General features: G+C 26.2%; 1 protein-coding gene across 7 annotated transcripts; it reads left to right on the top strand.

The window, feature by feature from the left end:
* On the top strand, nt 1-24874 carry LOC129981178 (cyclic GMP-AMP synthase-like receptor). Of its 7 annotated transcripts, none has more exons than XM_056091898.1 (9): nt 46-126; nt 10494-10576; nt 12525-12851; nt 14122-14319; nt 17527-17691; nt 18619-18771; nt 20298-20456; nt 22141-22337; nt 22978-24869. In XM_056091898.1, the coding sequence occupies exons 2-9, from the start codon at nt 10544-10546 to the stop codon at nt 22988-22990; spliced, it is 1245 nt and encodes a 414-aa protein (XP_055947873.1). In that variant the 5' UTR covers nt 46-126; nt 10494-10543; the 3' UTR covers nt 22991-24869. The 7 variants fall into 7 exon arrangements, with proteins under 7 accessions (XP_055947875.1, XP_055947873.1, XP_055947877.1 ...); XM_056091902.1 differs by lacking the exon at nt 10494-10576 and adding an exon at nt 11110-11175 and having other exon boundaries at nt 111-126; XM_056091899.1 differs by lacking the exon at nt 46-126 and adding an exon at nt 10098-10408.
* The last annotated feature ends 949 nt before the right edge of the window (nt 24875-25823 follow it).

The raw sequence follows: 25823 nt of genomic DNA on the forward strand, positions 1-25823 counted from the left end.
TGATTAGCCAATCAGAAGCAGTCTTGCTGACGTCATTGCTTCACTGAAACGTTTTGTTCCGGTTTGGTCGGCGGAGAAAACTCTATCGTCTGTCGTGTTCGGGAGGTTATCTTTTGCTCGTTATAGGTAAGTGTTGAAGTGAAACTTTTTATTAATTTTATTACTATTTCAAAATCAATTAAGAATGCAGACAATTTTGATTACGCTGCTTCTGATGGGAACTTATTTAGCAGAGCTTCGTGGGGTATGTATAAATATTTTGAGTAAAATCTATTTGCCTAAACAAAAGATTAAATAGATCTACCAATTTGAAGAAAGGAGACTGAATTACATATTGTAGGGGCCTTTAGGCACTGCAAGTTTCGGTGGACCTTTTCATCCAATTTTCAGAACAATTTTTTTATTGATTTAATTTTTGTAAGCTCTATATAAGTGGTTTTTAAGTAACATATATTTCGACAAACTGAAATAACAAAATATTAAACTGCAGATCACTTTCGTGAGAATTGATAACATTATTTTAGGTATAAAAATTTCAAACTAAAATTTTCAAGTTATTTTACAGAAAATGGAAAGAAAACAAAACTTTTCTGATTCTGTCTAAACACTTGAATACTAAGTGTGATAACACAAAGTAGCACGTGACATAGTCAAACAGCTACAAAAAAAAAAAAAGTTTATTAGTGAATTTGTAAACAAGAAAAAAAATCTAAGAATAGTTTTCTAAAATTTAAACATTACATGATTTTTATTTGAATAGAAACCAAAAATTACTCTGCAAATTCCGAAAAAAAAAAAAAAATCTTGAGGCTTTGAGGCAGGCCTTTACAGTGTGAGGTCAATAAGCAAGATCCTTTTTTGCCTGTTTGACGAGCCGATTGTGAACAGAAAATAAGTTTTATTGCAAAACCTTTTGAATTTTAATTGTTTAAAATTAGTGCTTTTGGTAACAGCCTTGATATTAAGAATTATAAAGTTATCTTTGCATTTAGAAATAGAAATTCTTAAGTTTAAGCGTTCTTTTTTTCTTTCCTAATAAGTGAAATAAATAAGCTGATTACAATATGTTATTTTCATAGTGTTCGGCATTTATAAGAAAAATAATAAAAAAAAAACGAATTCCTCATTACAGTTTGTTTTGAATTTTTTAAAAAAAGTGCTAAATATACATACTTATTTTCTATTCATTACATTGTATAAAAGAAAATTAACATTCTATTTCTCTAATTTTAATTGAAGTAATAATATCTTGTATCTTAGAAAAAAATGCAAATTGTAATTGCTATTTTTTTATTTATGGTTAAATAAAAGCAAATATCAGCAGCTCTTGAATTAATTGTTTTAAAATAAACAGACTATGCAATGGAGATTTTCACTCTAAAATTTATTTGGAGTATTTTTATTTTTTTTCTCCTTTACCCATTTCAAAATCAATTAGGAATGCAGACAATTTATAACATATAAGTGGATTAACCAGCCACTGATCAATTGTGTTTTCATTCGTCTCTCTTGGTTACGTTGAAGAGACACAAACAACATTCGAATTTTTCTCTTGTTTCTTATTACTCATCTGCTTTCAGAAACTATAAACTATTGTAGCGTCTTTTATATCTGACGTATTGGCATGAAAATAAATTTTTCTTGGTACGAAATAATAAGCTGGTATTTTACTCATCTATTTTATTTTTTATTTTTTTATGATTTGTGACTGTGGCGTAGTGAGGATAAGTGTCGTTTTGGCATGGCCTCTATGATATTTCTGGTCAAGAAATTGGCATAAACTCACCAATATTTTACCCTTATGGTTCCCCTTAATAATTGCACCTGGGACATCTGTATCCCCTTGCCGGTGATTTGTGGATGATTGCCAAGAATGAATTCCAAGTTACATGTGATATCAGCAATAGATGGAGATTTCCACTTGAATCAATTCACATATAAGTGGATTCCAATTATAATACGCATGTCTTCTAATGTTTAACTTCATGTTATCACACACACAAATACACACACACGCACGCACGCACACACACACAATTTGTTTCCTTCTGCATTATAAATAATATGTTCTAAAGCAAAGTTGATACAATATTGTTAATATACATTATATAGAAATTAATTACCTATGATGTTTCCTGAAGATATAAATGAAGGAAATTTCTAAAAATATAACTTTCGGTATTGCCTCCAGTAATGAATCGCTTGAATGTGAAAACAATACTTAATACTTCTAAAAATATTTATTTTTAATATAGAAATATTCCCTTTTATTTAATAAATATGATATGATACCAGATCTTGATTTTTTATGTAATAAACTTATTTACAGTACAATAGTTTAATACAAATTATAGCAAGATTAAAATAAAATCTCCGATATGATCAGTAGCATAACTAGGCTGGAGCAGGTTGGGCAAATGCTCTGAATGGCATCGCGAAGGGTCACAAAACTGTGGAATAAATTAGTTGAATTTAATAAAAAAATACTTCTTTTATTCTTATTCTCCAATATTAAAATAATACTTCGTTAAAATAACGATTTTTTTCTCATTTTAATATATATTCAGTTATATCAATTAAGTACTAATATAAAACCACTAATTAAGTTCAGTATGAAAAGATCGTTTCTCATTTAGACTAGTGAGTCTTGAACATTTTAAAACACTATTTTGATTTCTAAGAGAAGGCAAAATATATCGCCTTTGTATAAGTGAATCATGGGAATAGTATTTGATAAGCTAGACTTAACTCGGACTTAATATAAATAAGATCGGAAGGTCATATTCCTATTCTCAAAACAAAACAAAACAACTGGTATTTCAACACACCGAATTAATGTTTTTAAATACTTAATTGATTGCTTAGAATTCTTATAAATTAAATGAGAAGAACCGAGAGTAAATTTTATCAGTAATAAATGTGGCTTATATTATAGAAATTATGTGTGAAGAAAGATGCGTGGCTAAAGTTACAGTTATTTATTGGATATTTTTTTTTGAGGCAAGAATGAATAAATTCGTACCAAAACAGCAAAGAAAGAAACCTTGACTTCGATGCCACACAGCCAAGAAAGAATCCAGACGTTGATACCATAATCATTGAAAAAAAATAATAACAGAATACCGATTAAAATCTTTACTTTTATAAAAAATTAACTGAACATTTTTTAAAAGAATCAAAAATGTTTCTTTGAAATTAAATGAAGACAATAAGTTAATACACTGTTTAAAAAACTGAAAATTCGGCAATAAACTTTAATAAATGAAAATATTTTGAATTTTTATGAAATGTGATTCTGTTCTAGGGTTTAATGAAATTATGCAACAGTAGAAGTGCTTAATTAATTATTCATTGTCAAGAAATTTTCATGCATAGTTAAAAATATCTTTAGCTTTCGAAGTTAAGAAAATCTTTTAAATAATTTATGTGCATTTAATAAATTTGACATGAAAAATTTATTGTCTAATCTTTCTGATCACTGTTTTATCCACTACGTAAACGAGGAAGTTAAAATTTTGGTCAAATACGGGTATGAAGTGAAAAAGAAAGAGGGAATAAAACGAAAATTGCTTGTTTTAAGAATATGGCGGAAGGAAGAATAAAAAACGGAAACAATTAAGAGAAGAGGAGATAAATAATAATAAAAAAAAACAAGGAAAAAATGCATTTGTTATATAAAAACCGGGGGAGAAAAATCGGTACAGAAATTTGAGACTTGAGATTTTTTATACAAAACTTCAGAAAACAACCAGCTTTAAAAAAATGTCTGTAAAAAAGAAGTGTATAACTTGCGACTTGGATGATTTGGCGAATGTAATATAAGAATTGCATCATGTTCTACATATCTATTTTGATAAATTAAGAGCCAAACATGAATCAAAATGTGTCAGATCTGGCGGTATTTCCCTTATCATAATACGCGACTTGAGGTTTATCAATTATAAGAACTAGGGGAAAAAATGTGCCGAATTTAACATTTTCATATATATTACAAACATATTATTTCTCTGCAACTCATTCATCGTTTCAAACTTTTCTTTCTCTCAACGAATGCGCTCATTTGTTTGAGATGGAAAGTCAACTATCATCTAGTCATAGCCACATTGCAGTTGTATCTGACATATTCTGTTTTAGATATTACAGAATGATTTTAAAATTTGAAATATTTTCATAAACAGTCACTGTTACTAAATGTGTTTTTGTTTTTGTATGTTTTAACTTTCAACTTTTTTGTACACTTGCAAAAATATAGTGCATTTTGTGTTAAGTCTTTTTTTAGTATAGTGAAGAGTATTGAGTACGCATTTTAAAGCTTTATCTTTTGACCTAGAAGGCCTGAAATCTATCACTAATCATATTGGTATCGTAACACATACCAAAATTCATTTATCTTGCTCATTGTAATTTTGAATTACCGCGTTCACTTACATATGAATTTAAATACCGAAAAACCGTTAACACTTTGACGAATTTGTTCAAAAATTTGATGTAGATCTACGTTTCTAGTTATAAACCTCAAAATAAATTTAATTTGCCTAGCTCATCGCATTTTTGATTCATAGTGTACTCACTAGTGCAGAAGGAACTTCCGTTAACAGATTTTGGGTAAAATAATTTAAAGTTAATATTTAATTTTGTTGAAAGGAACACAAAATAAGTTTCAATCGTTTAATTCGTTCCATTTTCGATCTATCATGCTTATAGATAGGCTAACATAATTTCAAAAATGGTGTTTTCAAACTCGTGAAAATCTAAACATGCCTTCATCTGAACCTCGAAACAGAATTCTTTGAAGCTTATAATACTTTCATTCTCTCTTTCATTTTTATTTTTATGCAAGAAATTAAAAGAAAATAAAACAGTTTCGATTTCCGAGCTGCATAAATTTGTTAGAAAACAAGAAAAAAAAGTTTAAAAAGAAGAACTCAATCAACCTAATTCATAAATGCGAATAAAATGCCCATACCCAATAAGCTAGTTAAAGGGAAGAAAGAGTCTTCAATGGCGGATTTCAAACTAAGCAGATGCTAGGGCGCTAAACTTGAGGGAGTGGTAATATATACAGGTGGAAAAAAAAAATGAGATGAATCTTTTTTAGTGCATTAATAGGTGTAAAAAATATTAGTTTAATAATTTATAGATTAGAATAATATTAACACTTGGCCAAGTATAATTAATCAAATTCCTCTCTCTTTCATTACCTTCACTTAACTGATATTATTAATAAACATCAAATTTCTGATTAGATAATGTGTTTAAGTGTAAATGTCATTCATGAAATACATAATTGCATAGTAAAACATAAAATTTTCGAAAAATTACTGATGTGAAAAAATTAACCTGGAATAAATAATTTATTTGTTGATTAAGTTAACAATGTGCTGAAATGCGGGACTACATTAACCAATTTATTAAAAGAAAAGCCTTATAAGTGCGTTACAGAATTGAAATTTATAAAATCATCAGTTATTAAACAATCCTCTGAACACGAATGATTTTTAGTGGAATATTTGATTCTGGGAGCGCTGGCTCATTTTCCTCGATGACATCTTTAAATTCTTTAATTGATATGGATTAATACTGGCTTTAGGTGGTATTTCAATTTTAACGGAATAAAATTATTGTTTGCTATTATAAATTTTATTAATTATTATATATTTTATAAATTAAAGTATAATTATTTGTTCCATAACCAAATTAGTGTTTTGTATCATTATATCTGGTACGCTTTTTAACTATATTGCATATGATGTATAGAATAAGAAAGCATAACATTCATCGAAAAAAATCTCGAGATTTTGATGAATCTGAACATTTTAGAATTTTCTGAATCATTAAAAAAATGTGTGCTCTGATTAAGTATCATGACTCAGAAACGGAACGAATTAAGATAATGAAGTTTGGTATTTGATCTTTGCATAAAAAAATTATAGATCTGTATCAACTTTTAGATGAAATCTATCAAACAGAAGTTTGTCTAATATTATTTAGCCGACCATACATGCCAGCACAATAGCTTAAAAATGCACTAATAGACTGATGTTATTTTACATGCAGTTTTTCTATTACCTGATTATTGTATTAATTTTGAAATAAATTTATCATTTAATAGACTCTCTTTTGTCTATGTATTTATGAGTAAACGCAGTAACTGAAAAACTCATCGAGTTAGAAGTATAAAATTTGAAATGTAACCTTCAAACCAAAATTGTGAATTTGTATCTATTGTACATTCAATCGATCAATAGTATGAAGTCCAAAAAGTCTTATCCACTTCCCTTTATTATGCAGCGAAGCTGAACATAAAACATCTGTATGTTTTAATGTTAATTGAAAAGCCACTGTTCCTATTTACTACTACTATTTATTTTGTCAATTTATAACATGACAAATTTTTAGAGTTCAGAGATTCAGTCTCCTCTAAAAATATAGATTCATTCTCTTCATTTTATCCCACCCAAAATTTAAATACTTCATTTATATTTTGTCATTTCATGTCCACTTAAACTCTTGGAAAACATTTTGTCTCAGTTGTTAGAAATTCTCGTAAGGGGGAAAAAATGTATTAAAATCAACCTAAATAATTTAATAATCTATTTAGACTGTAGGATCGCGATGGCCTGGTCATTAAGTCCAGCTTCCAGATTCGAAACCTGATTCCATGGGGAAAAAACGGCGAATTCGGCTGATAGCTGAAAGCAAGTTGTGTTCACACGAGACATTTAGCTAATCAGCGTAGGCAGCAACTGTGCTTATTCAGCTAGTTTCGATTTTGCCGAACTTTGATTCTGAAGTGATGGACGCCATAGCAAAAATACCTGCGAATCAGCAGGAAATTCTATATTTGATATTAGAAATGACCCAAGAGGCTCACAGTACCCTCAAAGTTCTTAATAGCAGAGATTAAATTGCAAAATTTTTGTGTCCATCCGTTAGAGTGGCAAAAAATAAATCTGAAATTTATATATTGTCTGTATGTCAGACCAAATGTATCTCCGTTGAAGTTCAGAGAGGTGGCAGCTCAGGTAGCACTCTCATCACCAGACTGCAATTCAAAATTAAGCAAAAATTACGAAATCCCAAAGAACTCTATTATTGCTTCACAACTGGAAGTTAATATTACTCACTTAACACTTTATTTGCCGAATTATTTTGCAATCAATTTTTCAACTTTATTTTTGCACCAGTAGTTAAGTTTTCTGGCAGTATAATCCCAGGGAATCCAAGAAACAAATTTTTAATTAATCGAAATATCTTAATTATAATTAATAATTAAATATCTTTCATTACTACCTTTAGTTTATATTAACTACTTGCTATATGGGTAACATTCTGCGTGTCCCTTTGAATATCATCAGAAAAAATAATCATATTACGAAGACATAAGCCAAAATTAAATGGGAGTTTTAAGTACCGTCAGTAAATAAAGGGTTAAATCGTTTTGTCTGTAGATAAGATTAAAAGAATGAATTCTTGGAGTTACAGATTCAAAAGTTGCTTTCCAAAAACAATTTTTTATGCTTTCCACTACTCAAAACCGGCGAGACTCCCTAAAATTTCCTCGCGCATTCTCAAATAAAGTTGTTATCTCAGAGAACGCATTGCATGGCATTGGTGTACAATAATTACGAAATATTAATCTTTGGCATGAATGTAGCATTTTTAATTGAGTTTGTCTTGTGATTCGTGACGATTAATGCGGCTGATATTGTCAGCAAATCGAATTTGTGTTTTAGGCGTGTTTTTCCCAACCGATTGGAACCAAAATATGATACAGAATTACACTTGTAGTCACAAAATCATACATCATATTTGATATATTTAAGTCATTACATTTTCGAGCTATCGCCTTTACGTGCTTCTGAAAGTACAGACGGTCAGTCTCTTAGATTAGGCTCATAATTTGATGTCTACACTACAAATTTTAAATCGTTGTACCGAATTTCATCTATCTAGCTCTCTCCGTTTTGTACGTATCAAGCTCACTTATATTCGAATAGGCGGACATGCAGATTTACTTTGCAAAAAAGTTTGAAAATTTGTTGCAAAGTTTATTAGAAGTCTTTAAAGAAGTTTGCTCAAAATTTATTAGAAATCTATGAATTAGATGCAAAATCTGTATGCCAAATTTCATCCATCTAGCTCAAAGCTTATTGTGCTATCTTTGTCACAGATGGACAGACATTTTCCAAAAATGCATTTTCCGGACTTGAAGAACTCTAAAATGTGAGCCACGTCAAAATTTCGAGTTTTAATTTTTTTAACGATTACAATAGTTACTCTGTACTTCGAATACAATAAAATAAAAAGAGAACGTTCCGTTTTTTTTTTTTTTTTTTCCGCATTTCCTTGCGTATTTTTTTTTAAAGAATGCAGTGCTCGTTTTAAATTATGTAAATACGCCGAAACAATTTATGATTTGAATATTGTAATTACTAACGTGTTATATATTATATATATTGATTTATAATACATATCTATATTTAAAACGAATAATATTTCAAAATTTCTAGAATTAAGATGTTTCATTGTTTAAATTTAATTCACTGAACTTAAATGTTTCACAATATTTTTTCTGAATCTAAATACTATGTGTAGAAAATAAGAGGAAATAAAAAATCCATATATTAATTGGTGAAAACAAAGTGAAAAAAAAAAAAAAAAACCCTTAAGAAAGTAAAGTTTAAATGATCAGCATTTAAAAGTCAATAATCTGGCTTAAATAAATGTTAATATTTCCCATAAAAGGGTTCACTTTAATAAAAATTCAATCATTTAGCTAATAGCAATTCTCTTTCTGTTGAATAATATTTTGTGATTTTTATATCAAAATAATAAAATTTTCTTAATGTATATTTTGATGTGAGATTTTACGCTAAATGGATTTTTCATGTTGGAAATAATTCTAAGAATCCATGAAATAAACTCTAGGAATAATAGATCTCAAACTTTCTTCTTTATACAGGGACTTTATAGTGAAAGAATTTAAATAATCATATATTCCTTCTTTATTATGGAATTTAAAAAATAATTCGCATTTTTTTTTCTTCATTTAAAAAAATAATTAATATGTAAATAAGTAAATGTCAGATATCAACATTAAAATTGTCATTTCGTCTTTTAACTATTATTCATTATATTTTGTAATAAATTATATTCAATTTTTGTAAAAACATTTTTTTAACATTTGCAGGAAACTATTGAATGAATTCTCTTTAAATCCATCAAAAATAGAAATTATATATTAATAGAAAATATTTATGATAGTTGAGAAAAATTGCATTTTTAATTTTTAAAAGCTGCATTTGCATTTCTCCAACAATTTAAAAAATCTTCAAAAATTCAGAAAAAAAAAAGTACCAATGTGAGAGTAAAAAGCCGTAGTAATATCTATGTGGAGAGATAAAATTGTCAACAAAGCAATGCCATTCCCTTGGCATAAATAGGGGGGGGGGGTAATGTCACACTCTTTTCTGTGTGAAAGAAGAAAAGGATGTAACATTGACAATTTTTTTTTTTTTTTTTTTTTACGTTATTATAGTAGTTGACTTGTGAGTTAGCGAAAAAAAGTAAATTGAACCTCACTGATCTGCAAACAAATTTGAAATAAATAAGTCCAATATTTTGAAATTTGAACGAAATTTATTTTCATTTAGAATGCGTTAGAGTATAATATCCTTGTAAATCAAAATAAGTTTGGTCCATTGAAGAAAAAAAAAGCATTTGGATCATTTTTCTACAAATCACATGAAATTGCTAATCATATTATGAATTACTTAGAACAAATAGTTTTGATGTATTTATTTTTTTAATCTTATCTTATATTTTTTATAACTTAAAAATTCTTTAAATGTCATTGCAGTTGAAATTTTTTTTTTATATGAGTTTCTTTTTTTCTTTTTTATTTTGTAATTCTCTTTATGCTTATTCCCCCCTACGTGTCTTCATTTTCAGTTAGTTTCTTTCTTTCTTCCTCCCCCCCCCCCCCACCTTTTTTTTGTTTTTGAGTAAGAGAAAAATTTTGCGAGAAAAAGCCTACAAGTATAGAAAAAAAAGTAGAAAAAAAATGCGTTACACTGCGATACAGACTGAGGCTTCCATGCGAATCGCGTGTCGCGAGACGACCGCCTCCAACAGCTGGATATTACCACAATATTCAGTTGCTTAATCATAGAATATCTACATACTCATGTAGATATTTATGCGCATTTTAAGTCAAGCAAAATTGATATCACAAAAGAACTTTTAAATGATTGATGCATATTTATTTCGTGTTCGTGTCATCATAAGATAACCGAAAAGAAAAAACGAAAAATAAGTAATACTTTTTCGGTCATATTTTTTTTTATATGGTAAAGTGGCAACCTTCAGAAATTCGTCTGCTAAATTTATTTTAATTTCTCTTTTGGTATGAATATGAATTTTTCTTATAATTGTTTTAATACACCTTATATAGAATTTTAGGATTAATTAATTAATATTATTTGAATTAGTTTGATCCCATACTGACAAGTGATTCAAGACATCAAATTCTTCATTTATCATGGGCATATTTTGGAGCTCTACGCAAGATTCTGTATGTTTTTGTTTTCCCGAATTTTTTTTTCCTTTATGTATTTGTGTATATTTTAAACTGCGAAATTAATTGATTAAATTTAAAAATTCTTTTCTAGTTTGTTTAATAATATATAAGGGGTAGAAGCATATGTTCAAGCAGTTGATATAAAATGTTTATACAAGGGTAGAAATATATGTTAAAGAAAATTGAAAATTATTTCAAAATATGATCTATGTGATATCTATTTTATTAGATATTTACCTTCCATAGTTTTATTTTAATGATAGAATTACGAAAGATTGAAAATGCATATTTAAATCTTAAAAATTTTTAGTTGTATTTAAATTTTTAAAAAATTATTTTGATGCATGTTCCTTTTATTATGTAATCAGTGGAATGTTTTATTCGAAGTATCTTCTAAAATTCTAAATCTATTCTATGTTTTTGTTAAAACTTCTATGTTTACTTTTTCTCTAATATCACTTACAAGTCTGATGTCTGACACTACACTGTTCTCATGCTTGCTTCTTGTTCTTTTTTTCTCTTTCTAGAATGCTTAATGAGAGTACCCAGAGATCTTTCCTGATGTGAAATTGTGCATGCAGTAAATTTTAATTGTGTGTAAATTTTAACTCATTGTCAAATTTCTGATATAAATTTTACTCTATAAAACCACTAAATTTATGAACAGTGTTTTTGCACAAATCTTAACAGAATAAACATAATATTTTAAAACCATTAAATTTCTGCATTGTGATTTAAATCAAAATTATGAAATGTGATATTTATGATGGTATTTTAATATGTGCTTCCTATGATTGCCACAAACTTTAATAAATATTAATTTAATTTTTGCAATCACATTTGCATAAAATGTCTAGAAATTTACAGTTTTTAGTGTGTCAAGATCTGGAAGAATGTGATGTTAATCTTTTGAAGAAGTTATGCCATATGCATTTACAAAAAAGGGAGACTATGAGTGACCATATAGGAAAAATGTTATCAATTGTGAACCAGATATATGATCATGGTGTTATGGTACCTTATGATATGATAGCTGCTCTCTTACTATCAAGTGTACCAAAAAAGTACAACATTATGAATGAAACTACTGATTTTAAATTAGAAAATACTGAGTCATTTCTTAGATTTGTTATTAAAAAGCTACTGATGGAGTATGATAAACAAGATATTATGATTAACAAAAGTTGCGATAAGAAATGTGCATCCAGTAACAAACTATATCAAACAAAAAGGACCATATTTTGTACATATTGTAAGCAGTCAAATCATCACAAAGGAATCTGCAGATATTTAAAAAGAAAAATGAAAAGACAAATTGTTAAAGTAAGTAAACAATATTGGCTATTGATTATTCAAATCGATTGCTAATAAGAAGAAATTGAAAATTTCTATCATGTATGTTATGAATAGCAAATTTTTCTAACAAAATACCCTCCTCAAATTTTTTGGACATTATTATTTTACCTTTGCATGTTGAATCAAATTTCCTTAGAGTGGGTACTTGTCTATATTATTTGTATACCTCACTATTATTTTTATATTTCTTGTCAGTTTGTCAAATATATAGTTTTTGTTATATTTTATTCTAATTTTTATTATTAAGTTAAGAATTATAAATAACTTTATGTAATCACTTTTATATATCATCTATGAATTTCTTATCTTTAATTATTCTATTAAAACTTCTTTCCATTCAGAAATAATATCTGGCAATTATTTAATTATTTATCTGTGTTTATAATTGAATAAAAATTATTTTTATATTATATAATTTCTGCTATTGTGTAAAAGAAATGATATAATATTCTACTACTCTTCTCGAAACAAGACATGAAATTTTGATTCAAATTCAAGATTGAATATAATGATGAATATAGAAATATTTTTGTCAGAAAAAAATATTTATAATGATATTTCACTAAATGGTTGTTTTTGTACATAGGAAGGTGTCTGTGCTCAATCAGATATGTCTTTCGAAGCCCAGTCTTTGCAACCTAAAAAGTTACGGAAACCAGGAGTTACAATTTTAAAAGAAATTCTCAAGGGAATCAAACTGGATGAAATTCTTATCAAGGAAAATAATGAAATATTGCATTCATTCTTGTCTAGTTTTATTGAAGCAATGAAAAGAAGTGATGAAATCTTTAAATTGATTTACCAAAGAGTACACTATACTGGAAGTTTTTACCATGACTTACGAGTATCTCAACCAGATGAATTTGATATAAATCTCATATTAAATTTTGGTTTTAAGGAGAGTGATTTTGAAGTAAGTGTGATTTTATTTGTTTCTTTATTTATTTGAAAACCAGGATATCATTCATAATTGATGGGTATTATATATAATAAAAGTATTACTTTTACATTGTAATACTTGTACAAAAATAATTTTTTCGCTATATATTTAAAACATGTAATCAAATAAAACAATCTTCTTAAATAAAATTGTGTGTAAAAAAATACTATATGTATTTTTTGGTAAAGTAATAAATGCTAAAATAATATATTATTTTGTTCATAACATATTTATTCATCTTTCAGCCTAATGAGATTTTGCAAAACATTTTGCAACCATATCGGTTTTTAATGTTCAGATGGAAATGCCTTATTCTTTTTCTACTGAATTTTAGAAACATTTTTAGTAGCCCTTTTCAACCTTTAATCAATTACTAAAAATATATCTCTAGATACCTAATATAACCTGGGAGCTTAGCGGCTGCTGAGTATATTTAATAAGAAAGTATATTTTCTTTCTATGAAATGACGTGTAAAGGTCAAATATAAAAGGAAAGAGGAACAAGTTATGCGGTAAATGATCTGTTTTTGTATCTATATTATATTTGTGCAAATTAGTTATTAACTTGTTATGTATCTACAGAAGTAACTTGATTTGTGGAATAATAATAAAAGTTTTTAAAAGGACTTCTTTATAATTGATGGTCTAACTTGATTTATTTTTTCAAAATGTATTCTCAAGAAATTAGGAAACACTGTTTAAAACATTTCTGTTGTTGCTGTATTATCAAAATATTAAAAATGAGGGGGGGGATAATTTTTGTTAAAACTATTCTAATCCCATTATTTTTTGTTTTTTTAATATTTATTTTTTAATTTCTACTGTGCGAATGTATCCAAGCAGCATACTCGAAATAGTTTTAAACCAATTTTTAATTTAAATGCTTGATTATTTAACATTTCTATATGATAAAACTTTCATCTTACAACCAAAAGTCTTAAAAAGCTAAAACTACTAGTATTCATCACTGTCTGTCATAGAATTAGCATAATTATTGAAAAATGTTGATACATCCACTTTTTTTAATAAATAGAAAATATTAAGCATTTTTTTTTTAATTCTGTGAAGAAAAATATTTGTTTGATTTCAAAAAATAATTCAGATAAATTTTTATTGAATTTTTTTAAAAATATATTTGGAATAAAACAATGTAATGAATATTTTTTGCTTTTTTTTATCATCATTTTAAACAGTTTAAATTTTTTAAAAATAAAATGAAAAAATAATTTGTTTGATATTTAAGGTAACATATAGTCCACAAGTTCCAGCATATGCAAGATATTATTTGAAAAATCCTGAAGCAGCTATTAAGAAACATCCTAGACTATTGCAATTATTATTTGAAAATAATTATTTAATTTTGGAAAAAGTACGCAAGTGGATTCAAAGTGTTGTTGATAAAGCTATGCAACATTACACTTTATCAGTGAAGAATGTTAGAGTAAGTATTTTTATTTATTTATCCCTGCAATCCCCACCTTTATTATTAACTGTTTTGTTTTGAATTCTTAAAACTGAGTAGAATTCTCAAACTATTTGTTGTTGCAAATATTTTGCTCCATTTGGTAATTAATAATGCTGTAATGTTTTAGTGTTGGGATATAGCTGTAACACAACCTTTGTAAAATTCTTTATTTTGTAGATAATGTAGAAAAACATAATGCTTTCATACCCCCCCCCCCCTTTTTTGTTTGCTTAAGAAATGTCAATCTCAAATATGCTTATTATGAAGTACCAGTATACAACTTTATAAAACCTCTTTTTTTGTATGCTTTATGCTTTGAAATTTAAAAACCATTATAGATATTAAAGTTTTTGATCCTGGAAAGGTTAAATTTTCATTTCGGTTTTAGGTTATTATTTTTAAAAACTGATTGCTTTTAGTTGTTTTTCTTGCATTTTACTTCTGTTCGATATTAAATGACCCCAAACAATTGTTCAAAGAAATTCTAATGGAAATCTGAAATGCCTGGATATCATTGCAAAATTTTCTTTCTTTTATTAAATGTGATTGATTGGATATTGTTGCATGTGCTTTGTTAGCTAATGTAGCCTAATAATATTGATAAAGAGTTCATGTAAATCCATTGGTTTTGGAAATATCTTTAAAAAATCTTTTTTACTTTAAATATTTTTAATTTTGTATGCAAAACAAATTTTTATGACTAGAATAATATTTAACTTTGATAAGCATAGACACTTTTGCCAATTTATTTAATGGCTTTCTTAAACATGCTTTTTCTGTTTAAATCTCGTTGACCCTAGATATTTTTTAATTGCTAATAAAATACAGCAGTATTAAAACATTCAATTGACATTTTATGTCTTTATTAGTGAGTATGATGTGCTATTTCTCTAAAAGGAGTTATGTTTTATTTATATATTTTAACTGTTTTCCCCAGCATATTGCTGATTTACCTGAAAATGATAAAAATAAATTCCTGTTAAGATGTCATATTATTTCATTTAAGTAGACTTGTTAAGTCAAAGTTTGAGGGAGCAAATGCTAGAATTTACATAATATGATAGCTGAAATAAGGTTGTATTACACGTATCATATCATTTTGCCCATAGTGACTTATATGAAAACATTCAGAGTGCTACATACAGAATTATCAACATCTTTTGACACACTGTAGGGACATGAAAAAATAAATAGTGATGAAGCATGAATGTTTGTATGACAATGAACTTATGTTGAGCATCAAGTAGAAAGTTAGTAGTCATTAGTGAATATGAGAATCATGCAAGGAAGAAATGTAAAATTTTGAATTATAATGACAGTATTTATGTTATTTATTTGTAACGGCAATACAAGGGCCAAATATAAACTCTGGATTTTGGGTGTATATATTGGTTGTCTAAATTCTGCTAATGCTATAAAAACAGCTAGGTATTCAGTTCTGTATTCCAGATTTATATCATGAAGATGAGAAAATTTGAAATAAAATAGGTATATAAAAAAAAGGTGAAAAAGCATGGAAATTGAAGTTTATAAATTTCTTGCAGAATCAAAAAATTGGGAAAAAATGTATTTTGCACTATCACGTCATTTTAACAATTTTTCAGCATTTCTTAAGTTATTCATTTTGATAATGAATCAACCTGTCAAGAAAGAAGAGGCATTGATAAACTAGCTTTTGATTGAGAAGTTTTGGGTAAAAATAGAAGAAATTCAGCCCAAATTATTTTATCCACATGAAAATGTTGCAGTAGATGGATAATTAGTTTCTTTTTGTGGTGAATGTCCTTTCAAATTGAATATGCCATGTAAACCATCTAAATATGGAATCAAAGTAGGGAACTTTGTACAATATTTAAAACTTTATTTGTACTAAAGACACATATGTATATAATAAAAATTCTATTGAAAATCAGAAAAAAAAAAAAAGAGAAAAAAATAAGGCATGCAGTTTACCAATGGATTTGGAGGACTCAGTGTTAATTGAGATAACTCTTCACTCCCAACAAACTTGGTTACTTTCTGAAATGAAGTATTACTACTTTCCATGAGAAAAAATAAGCTTGAACTTCCTGTTTAAATGACAAATATAGAGGCTTGAAGCTCAAGCTTTTACTTCATAGATGATAAAATTGTTATGAATTATGTTCTGATAAAAGAGAAACAGTCATTCTTATGTGCACAATACATTATAACAAATTAATGACAGATCATATTTAAAAAAAGTGAAATATGATATTAGATTACAATGCCAATAAAAAATTAGTTTATACGTTTGATCAGTTTTTGAATGTGTATACTTATTTGTAAAAGAAAAAAAAATCTTGGCATGATTATATTTTTGTAATATGCTGAATAGTGTTACTTTCTATACATTTATTCTCTAAACGATTGTAAATTTCAAATAGAATGAAAATAAATTGACCTAAACAAAATTGTTTTTAGAAGAACTAGAAAAAAAATTGTTTCATATATTCTGGCAATATTAAATGTCCCCAGAAATGAAGAGTTATGCAATATAGTTGAAAGGTTACAATGTAAAAGACAAAATGATTTAGCATCAACTTCTATTTTTAATTTATGGGTGATAATAAATGAATCCAATGCAATTTCTATCCCTCAGCAATGGTAATAAAACATATTCTATGCAAAAAATGTCAATATCATATCTGAATTGCTTAGTATTTGATGTTTAGGACATATTAATCCAAATGTTATATGTGCAAAATAAATGTAAACAGAACAGTGAAATTAAAATATTGTCATGTATATAAATCTTTAAAAAAACATCTTTTTTCATTTTTCACAAAAATTTAGTTTTAGGAAAGTAATCTGTAAAATTAATTGGTGTTATATGAGAAGAAGGAAGAGTTGATGTATGTGTGAAGTAAATAAATATATTGAAATAGGAATTTTTAGGTTAGAGCAAAAAAATTTTTAAAGTAAATTGGAGAGTTGTATAATTTTATTGTAAATTTATAGTAATAAAAAAGCTAAGTGAAACATTTTAAAATTATTCTAGATCATTATAATATTTTAAAAAATATTTTGTTTTATTACTATTTTTAACAATAAAAATTAAAAGCTTTTAAATTGAAGATAATCAGTTTTTTTAAAAATCATATGTATTTTTTTTTTTTTTTTGGCATTACATAAATTTATCTTTCCACTTACCATTTTTTTCAGATGATGGAACGTAGTTCATCTGGTCCTGCAAGAACCATAAAATTGATAAAACGTAATGGTAGTTGTATTGATATTGATCTTGTTCCTGTCTTTGCTTGCACCTTGCCATCTAAACAACCTGGTATTGATGGCCGAGTGGAAAGATTAGTAGGATCTTCTTTAGAAGTAATAATATTTTAATCTTATTTATTTATATCTATCTTTACAGTTTGTGAATATTTTAATAAATGTATCTATAGCTAATTCAGAAACATTTTTTTTTTTTTTTAGTTATTTTTATGTGCACAGTATGAAATTATTTTATCAGTTTATGACAAATAATGAATGAAAAATATAACTATATCATAATTTATATTAAAGATGTAGTTATATCAAGATTGTCTGTTTTCTTTTACTTCTTATGACATTTTTGACCATTAGCATGATTTCCATTTGAAAAATTTGATACATAATTACAATCGTCCAGTAACTCTAGTCAAAAAATCTCGCACTCAATTTTTTTTTTTCATTGAAATAGAATTTAAATGTTTATTAAGATAAAGAAATCCCTTTATATCTTTTTTTGAAAAAAATCAAGGTGAATGATTTTAGTTTTATCAAAAGAATCTTTTTCTTGGTAAATCAAAAGATTTCGGACTGTCTTAAGTGATTTTAGCTGCTTGGTTTAGATAAGAGTATATGAAAATGAAAGTTTCAGAAGTCTTAAGTTTTAATGAAAAATATATTAATTGGTGCAAGGGATTTTCTATATTGTATAATAAACACACAAAAAATCCAATATATGCTGCTTAATATTTAAAGTTATTTTTTCATAATTTTTTTAAATTTTTTTATTTTAATAATTTTTGAATGTTTTTTAGCAATTTAGTTTTAAAATTTATGACTGTTGTATCAGATTCTTATTTGAAAATTACAGAGATATATAATATTTAGTTTTAATTTTATAAGGTTTATATAAATAAACAAATCAATTGCAGTTTATTACCTCTGTTAGTGCATATTTTTGTGCTTGTATTAAATATAAAAGATTTTATTCTCTTCATATATATAATATATGAAACATGGTTCTTATAAATTTTTTTATCCTTCCAGACCTTTTTAGTTCCAAAGCCATATTCTCCACCTGGACAAGCTCCTGTCAACAAAACTGAAATAACACGATTGTGGAGAACCCACTTTCCAGATGCTGAAAAAAAACTTATTCGCGACATAGGTTGTGTTAAACCTGTCATTAAACTTTTAAAGGTCTGTAATATAGTGTAAGAATTTTTTATGTTGAAAAACAATGTTAAAAGTATTTCTTTTGCTTTTATTTCCATAAATAATTTTAAAAACATATCTGTAGTTTTAAAAAGTGAGACAGTCGAAGAAAATTCATTTTTGAAGATGTATGATGTTTTAAGGTATAATTAAGAACTGCATTGAAGGAAACCAGTAATGGAGGATGATTTCTTTAGATATATTTTGTATTAAATATTTATAAAATAGAAAATCCTTTCAGTAATATTAAAAATTATAAAACAATTATCCAATTTGATATAAGTTAGTGAATGAGTTAGTTTTGTATCAAACATCAAAGCAGTGATTATATTATAATATATTTAATTAAAGCAAACTTGTTCTGAAACTATAATACTTTGAGAAATAAATCCTATCCTTATGGGTAACAGCATATAAATAGTGCTCTGATTTTCTTATATAGAAATGAAATCAGAAAAAAAATATTTGGTTTTTCTTGTACAGTATATTAATGTTGCTGTTAAAAATGCATGGTTACAAGTATTATTAAATAGTGAATATTTATAATGTAGAAAGAAATATTTATGGTGGACACACTAACATATCCACTATATTGTCACTCTATGTAAATTTGCTTGTGTTTGCAAAATAACAAATTAAATTAGAAAGAACTTGGAAATTTTTTATCATTCATCAAAACATCTTTGATGAAGATTCTTACAGAATAGTCAGCATCTGTGTGAAAAATGACATCTTCAGTGTACAATCATTGCCTTTCTATAGAAAACTATAATAGTTCAAGTCTATAATAATAGCATTTGTGATGTTCACACGTCTTATTTTGATGCAATAAGAAGACAGTCTCATCCTCCAAACACTGGAGTGACAATGGATAATGAGTGGGGTTAGAAGTTTTTTTAAGCATGTGTTAGAAATAGTTAAATAAAAAAGTGGTTTTGGGATCAGGAAATAAGTAAACATTTTAGAATGAAGTTAACATGGGCTAATTTAAAATAAAAATTAGAAAATTGAAATATGTCATTACATGTATATATATACATTTCTGAACTGCTCTTATTAATTAAAAATATTTGCATCTTCTATCCAATATGTAAGTGGCATCTGTCATATGATTAGCAATTTTTAGCATGTTGGACCATTACTCTGTGAGATCAATGTTCTCAAAGCCAATTTTGCTTAGTTATTTCATATAATTTTTTGAAATTAATCTTTTTTAATTGAAATTTTGCATTGATTATTAGTTATATATGATTTATTAAAAGTGCTAAACAGTAAAAATAATTCTTTACTTTCTTATTTAACTTAAAAATAGTAATTTTCTTATTTATATTTAAATCCATTTTTCTTAGTTTAAATTTGTAGATAAATTGAATTTTTGTTGTGGTCCTTTAGCTTTGAATTAGCTAAATTCTTATGTTACCATTAATTTGTTTTTAGGTTATATAAATATAAAGAAATTTTTTTTGTTGTTGTTTGATTTTGCATTAAATGTCCTCCCCCCCCCCCTACAGTTATTGCGAGATCAAAACCCTTGGAAAATACTTGCTTCATACTATTTGAAAACAGTTGTGATGTGGATGATGTTAGAACATTTGGAAAAAGAAGGTTGGAAAGAAGAAAAACTGAAGGAACATTGGAAGGAAGACAAACTGGATGAACGATTCATTGAAGTAAGTTTGTCAATTATTTAGAATTAAAAATAAAAAGATAGATGAAAAAAATATTCTAAGTAGATGTTTAAAAAATATTTATTTTCTAGCAATAGAATGGCTCATAAAGGTGGTTCTTCCTTAAATTTTCTCATTCTTAACAAAAGTGTCATCCATCCACATACAAATTGCAGATTTTGAGCAAGGGCAGTCCACGAGTACTCAGAATTTTACTGTCCTCAGTTATATTGGAGACAGAGGCAAACCAAAAGGGTGATAAAACAAGCTGGAGTGCACTTCTCTCGGACTGCTGTCTATATTGATACTATATGGCTTGTTTAGAGTAATGCAATGAAACAAAATTCAAGTTTTTCATTTGTGGCACCTCCTTTTTCTAAAATTGAACCAAAATTTGATGTAGATTTACAATTTGTGTTACAAGATATCATACTAAATTTTATTTGTGTAAAATGCTGCAGATTTGATTAATTACTTTCAATTACATATGGTTAAATTAAAGCTACTGATGAATTTGTTCAAAATTTTCTACAATTGTGATTATAAAAATGATACTAAATTTTATCCATTTCTTAGTTTTTGGTCATATTTTTTTTTAATGGATTTTGTTTGAACAGTGATAGAAATTTAAAAATTGCTGGTGTAAAGACTGCAAATCAAATTTTTTTTCTATTCTGCTTAATGTGCTATTGAATTTTTGTGTACACAGGCAAACTGAATTCGAAAAGTGTAATATCAGAATTCAGAAATGTTTAAAATATGGACATTCATCTAAATCTTGAAAAAAATTTTGACAATTGCAAAACTTTCCCTTCATGTATTTCTTATATGTAACATAAAAATGGATTTAAAACTTTCCGAATTTGCTTTCTTATCTGTGAAGCATTTTATCCTTATGTATATCAGTTTTAATTTTATTGGTCAGGAAAAGAACACAGCAAGTATTATGTTACTTTTTTTACATAGGATTTTTCATTATTCTTTATTAATATTTATTCATTTCTAAATTTAGTGAAATTTTGTGTAACTATCTTTAAAAGACAACGTGCTTATTAGATTCAGATGTTAATTAAAATTTAAAAGCCCTATATACCTTTATCTGAACATATCCAGAGTTTCTTCAGTTGTGGAATTTTTACTCATTATGCTACTCAGATTATTTATTTATTTATTTGCCTTAGGAAATTAAATGAAAACATTACATCAGCTTATGCTTGTATAAGTTTCTGATGCATTTATATTTGCCAACAAGAGCCAGTGACTATGCCCATTGAAATCTCCTCTTCTTTGGAAAAGTGTGGTTGTTTGGCACTTATCATTCAAATTGTTCTTAAAGATATTAAATTCTAAGTCTTAATGTATTAGTAGCCCAAGATTATTTTTTTTTCAAATGATGTGAAGAGGATGCATACTTTCATACAACCTTGGATTTTTTTTTTGTTTGAAATTGTACATCTTTTGAAAAAAACTTATTGAAATCATGCTTTAGAGTTGTGTATTAACTGACTTTTTTACTACTCAAGGTGAGTGCAATTCCATTCCGCTTGGATAATATAGATTTCACTATAAATTGATTTGCAATATTGTTTTTTGATTAATTACATAAAATAAAAATTTAGTTGTTGTTTGTTCTTGTTATTTGTTTAATTTAAGTAGTATATTTTTAATCAATTGTTTTATATTTTAGGCATTGAAGAAATTAACTAACTATGTGGAGCAAAGAAATATTCCATATTTTTTCAGTAAAAAGAATAATTTGTTGAGTAAAATTCGACCTGAAGAAGCTTTGAACATTAGCGGAAGACTGAAGTTTATAATAAGAAATGTTGAAGCTAATCCTAACAATTTTTGGCAATATTTCAACGTTCGTCCAACATTTGTAATGTAAATTTATTATGCTATTTGTATTTTATATATCTTCTAATGATGCACACTTTTCCTATCATTAAAATCAACAGTTTTGTTCCTGCAATTTAGATTGATATTATATTTTATTGATATGTTCGGAAATTTTAAATATGCCATTATAATCTTTGCCCTTTTTATATGTGTTTTTAAAAAAAATTATTTGATGTATACTATTGTTAATTGGAATTAAACTTTTTTTATAGGTTATGATAAAGTTATACAAGAGCTTTAAAAATTTTATTTTTAAAACATTGGTAACATATATTTTCAGATTGTTTTAGTAAAATAATATTAATTTTTAAATTTTAATACAACATAATTTTAAAAAAATATTAAACGGACAAAGTATTTTAACTACTAAAATACTTTAAATTTGATAGAATTATTTAGATAATGTTGTTGAAGTTTGTATCTTGTCTCTTCATTTGCTTTAAACCTTTTATAAATGATAAATATGTAATGCAAAATGATAATTGCATTTATTATAAGCTTATTTTAGCCAACACATTTTTTTCTCCAACATCTAAAATAATCTATAGTATTTTTTGAAAATTTGTTATTTTTCCAAAGCAGTAGTTATGTTTCAATCTTTTAACAGTTTTATTTTTTCATGTAGATCAAATCTTTAAAGGCCATCCCTCTGTTCAGAAAGGAAATGAGAATCATTTGTGTTGATGTATTTTCCGTTTTAAAGCAAATCCTCATTTGTCCCCATAAGACAAATGTGAATTTAGATTTAAATGCAAATTCTGTGTATTGCGAGAAGTGCTTAGGCTAGTTGAGCTGTGTGTTGTATAAAAATTGGAACATATGTACTTATTTAATATTTTCAACAGTTGTACCAGGATTTTCCATTCAATTGAAAAGCAGCTAATTCATATTTATTTATATATTTCTCTAAGTTTCTTGCAAAAATTTGATTACATATTAAATTGATCACTTGTCAATATTAAAAAAACCACCTTCCCAAAGCTAAAAATATTGCATTAAAGTATTTAGTCATTGAAAAAACAAAATGTGTATTCCATGCTAATTATATTTCTCTTATCATCAAGTGGCAAAACACATTTTACAGAAATTAAAGAGAATATGATCTCAATATTCAGATAATTTTGACAACTCATTTGAGACTGTTTGATTCCAAGGTCATTATCATAATTTGTTGTCATGAGAAATGTGAATCCATTTGTACTGATTACTTCCTAATCCTATTTATATTTTCCCATGAGTTCATCAAAGATATTCCCAATATTTTAAAAACTAAAATCATATTTTGGAATTATTGCTAGCTGTTTAAATAATAATAATAATAATTGATTATTATTTTAATAATTTAGTTATAATAATTATTATTTTATAATAATAATAATTACAGGTATTTCTTTTTTAAAAAAAAAATATAACCAATTTTTATTCTGCGAATCACTAATATAAAATTGAATTTATGAATATAATTCTATGATTGTCAGTACTTTTGCTCCATGGATAATTTTTCATATAAATACTGATATTTGAAAAATTATTTCAGCTTTTGTTCATACTATTTTGTTATACTATGTATTCCTAACAAATATAAATTTTTCAAAAATCTTAAGATAATGGTAATATTTTTAGGAAATAGTAGAAGATGAATAGTGGCTTCTATTAATTTAAGATATTATTTACATTTTTTTAATAAATGCAAATTTAGATACTGTATTTTATATTTAAAACGCCGGTGCTTTTATGATAGTATTTTTAAAGTATTTTTTTTATAATTGAGATAAATATATGAGTAATTATTTGACATTTTTATGCAACTAGGAACTAACTCCTTTCGTATCTTGAAATGCATGGATTTTTGCATTACTGAGAAAATACTAATGCTGCGTCTGTTCAAGTTGATTATTACATACTAGGGAGTTAGCTGTGCATTGCTTTGAATTAGCTCAAATTTGCTTAGTAAATTGTCCATAACATATGGGAGTAATGAATACAGAACACAGTAAATAATTGTTGGTTCCTGATTGCATTGATGTATTAATTTTAAAATACAGCATGCACATGGTATTAAGAGTATTATATAGTATTAAGAAGGAATGTATATTTAAAGATTTATTATATTAGGAATGAACAATATTTTAATTGAATAAATGCTATGTATAAGTTTTATCATTTTGTGACAATAAAAATTTTAATTATTAATATTTTATGATTGTTAAACTCCACCCCAAAACATGTTTTGGTTCGTTTTGAATATATTTTGGTATGCCTAATAAATAGCATAACAAAAAAAAAAAAAAAAAAAAAAAAAAAATGCTTATTTTTTGTTTAAATGTGCCATTGTCACTATGACAAAATAAGATATAAGCTTTTATTGTAATGCACTTTTGAGCATTTGATTACTATGTTACACTTTTTCTTTCCTTTTGAAAGATTTTCTCTTCGTTTTTTTTTTATATATATATATATATATATATAAATATTGCCTAAATGTGATATGTCTGGTACTTGATTATTTCATCCATATTTTGCTTATCAGTATTTTCTTTCTGCATATTTTTCATTTTGTTGATTTTAGTTTTTCCTATTTTAACTTTATTTTCATTTTTCCTATATTTGTAATCTTTATGATATATTTAGTTTGTTTCTTTTTTATATATCTGTGATAGTAAAATTTCATTTTTTGCATTATAATTTTATTTTAATTAAAGGAAGGTTTAAATATTTAGAAAATATGATCGTTTAAATTTAAAAATCATTTTAGTATATTTTAAAGAGTTTTACAATATTATTTTCTTCATAATTTTAATTAAATCAATAAAGGGTTTTTTTTTCATGGAAATCAAAATGGAAAAGAACTTTTTGTTGATAACATCTTAAATATTCTAAAGCAGTATTGTAAATAATTATTATATAAATCAGTATTTAACTACATCTATATTTATTTCTTGGTTTTGGAAAAAATAATATTTTTATTAAATTTTAAAAGTGCCATGTGATATATAAAATGTCCCACTTTATCTTCGCTATATGTTTAAAATATTTTTGATTTTGTGATTTTTGTATTAAAATAAATGTTTATATATTTCTTTGAATAAATATTGTAATATTTTGGCAGTCTTTGCCTTTACTGACTACAAAGAAGTAAATAATATGAACAAATACATTGTAAACTTAAAGGAATTTTAATCTTGCTACACATACCTTAATAGTGGAACAATTCACATAATTTTTTTAAATGCATAATTTGATATACACATAGAACAAACACAAGATAATTTTTTTAAAAGTATAGTTTATACGGCTGAATGTAAATTGGATTAATGTTACATTTGTTTTATATTATCGAATCTTCTGATCTAAACCAATGTATTCATATGTACAAAAAATACACACTTACTGTGAGTACTACATCATTTAATGTTATCATTTATCTAGTAAAGAGTTGCTGATTTTTCATTTTCAAGCAGCGTTGACAAT

The sequence above is a fragment of the Argiope bruennichi genome, chromosome 8, assembly GCF_947563725.1.
Source record: "Argiope bruennichi chromosome 8, qqArgBrue1.1, whole genome shotgun sequence".
Classification (NCBI taxonomy): domain Eukaryota; kingdom Metazoa; phylum Arthropoda; class Arachnida; order Araneae; family Araneidae; genus Argiope; species Argiope bruennichi.

Coding starts and splice junctions, on each gene's coding strand:
- LOC129981178 (XM_056091895.1), top strand. CDS start 11,432: ATGTCTAGAAATTTACAGTTTTTAGTGTGTCAAGATCTGGAAGAATGT. Junction 14,320..17,526: donor TATCAGTGAAGAATGTTAGA/GTAAGTATTTTT, acceptor CATTTTTTTCAG/ATGATGGAACGTAGTTCATC. Junction 18,772..20,297: donor CTGTCATTAAACTTTTAAAG/GTCTGTAATATA, acceptor CCCCCCCTACAG/TTATTGCGAGATCAAAACCC.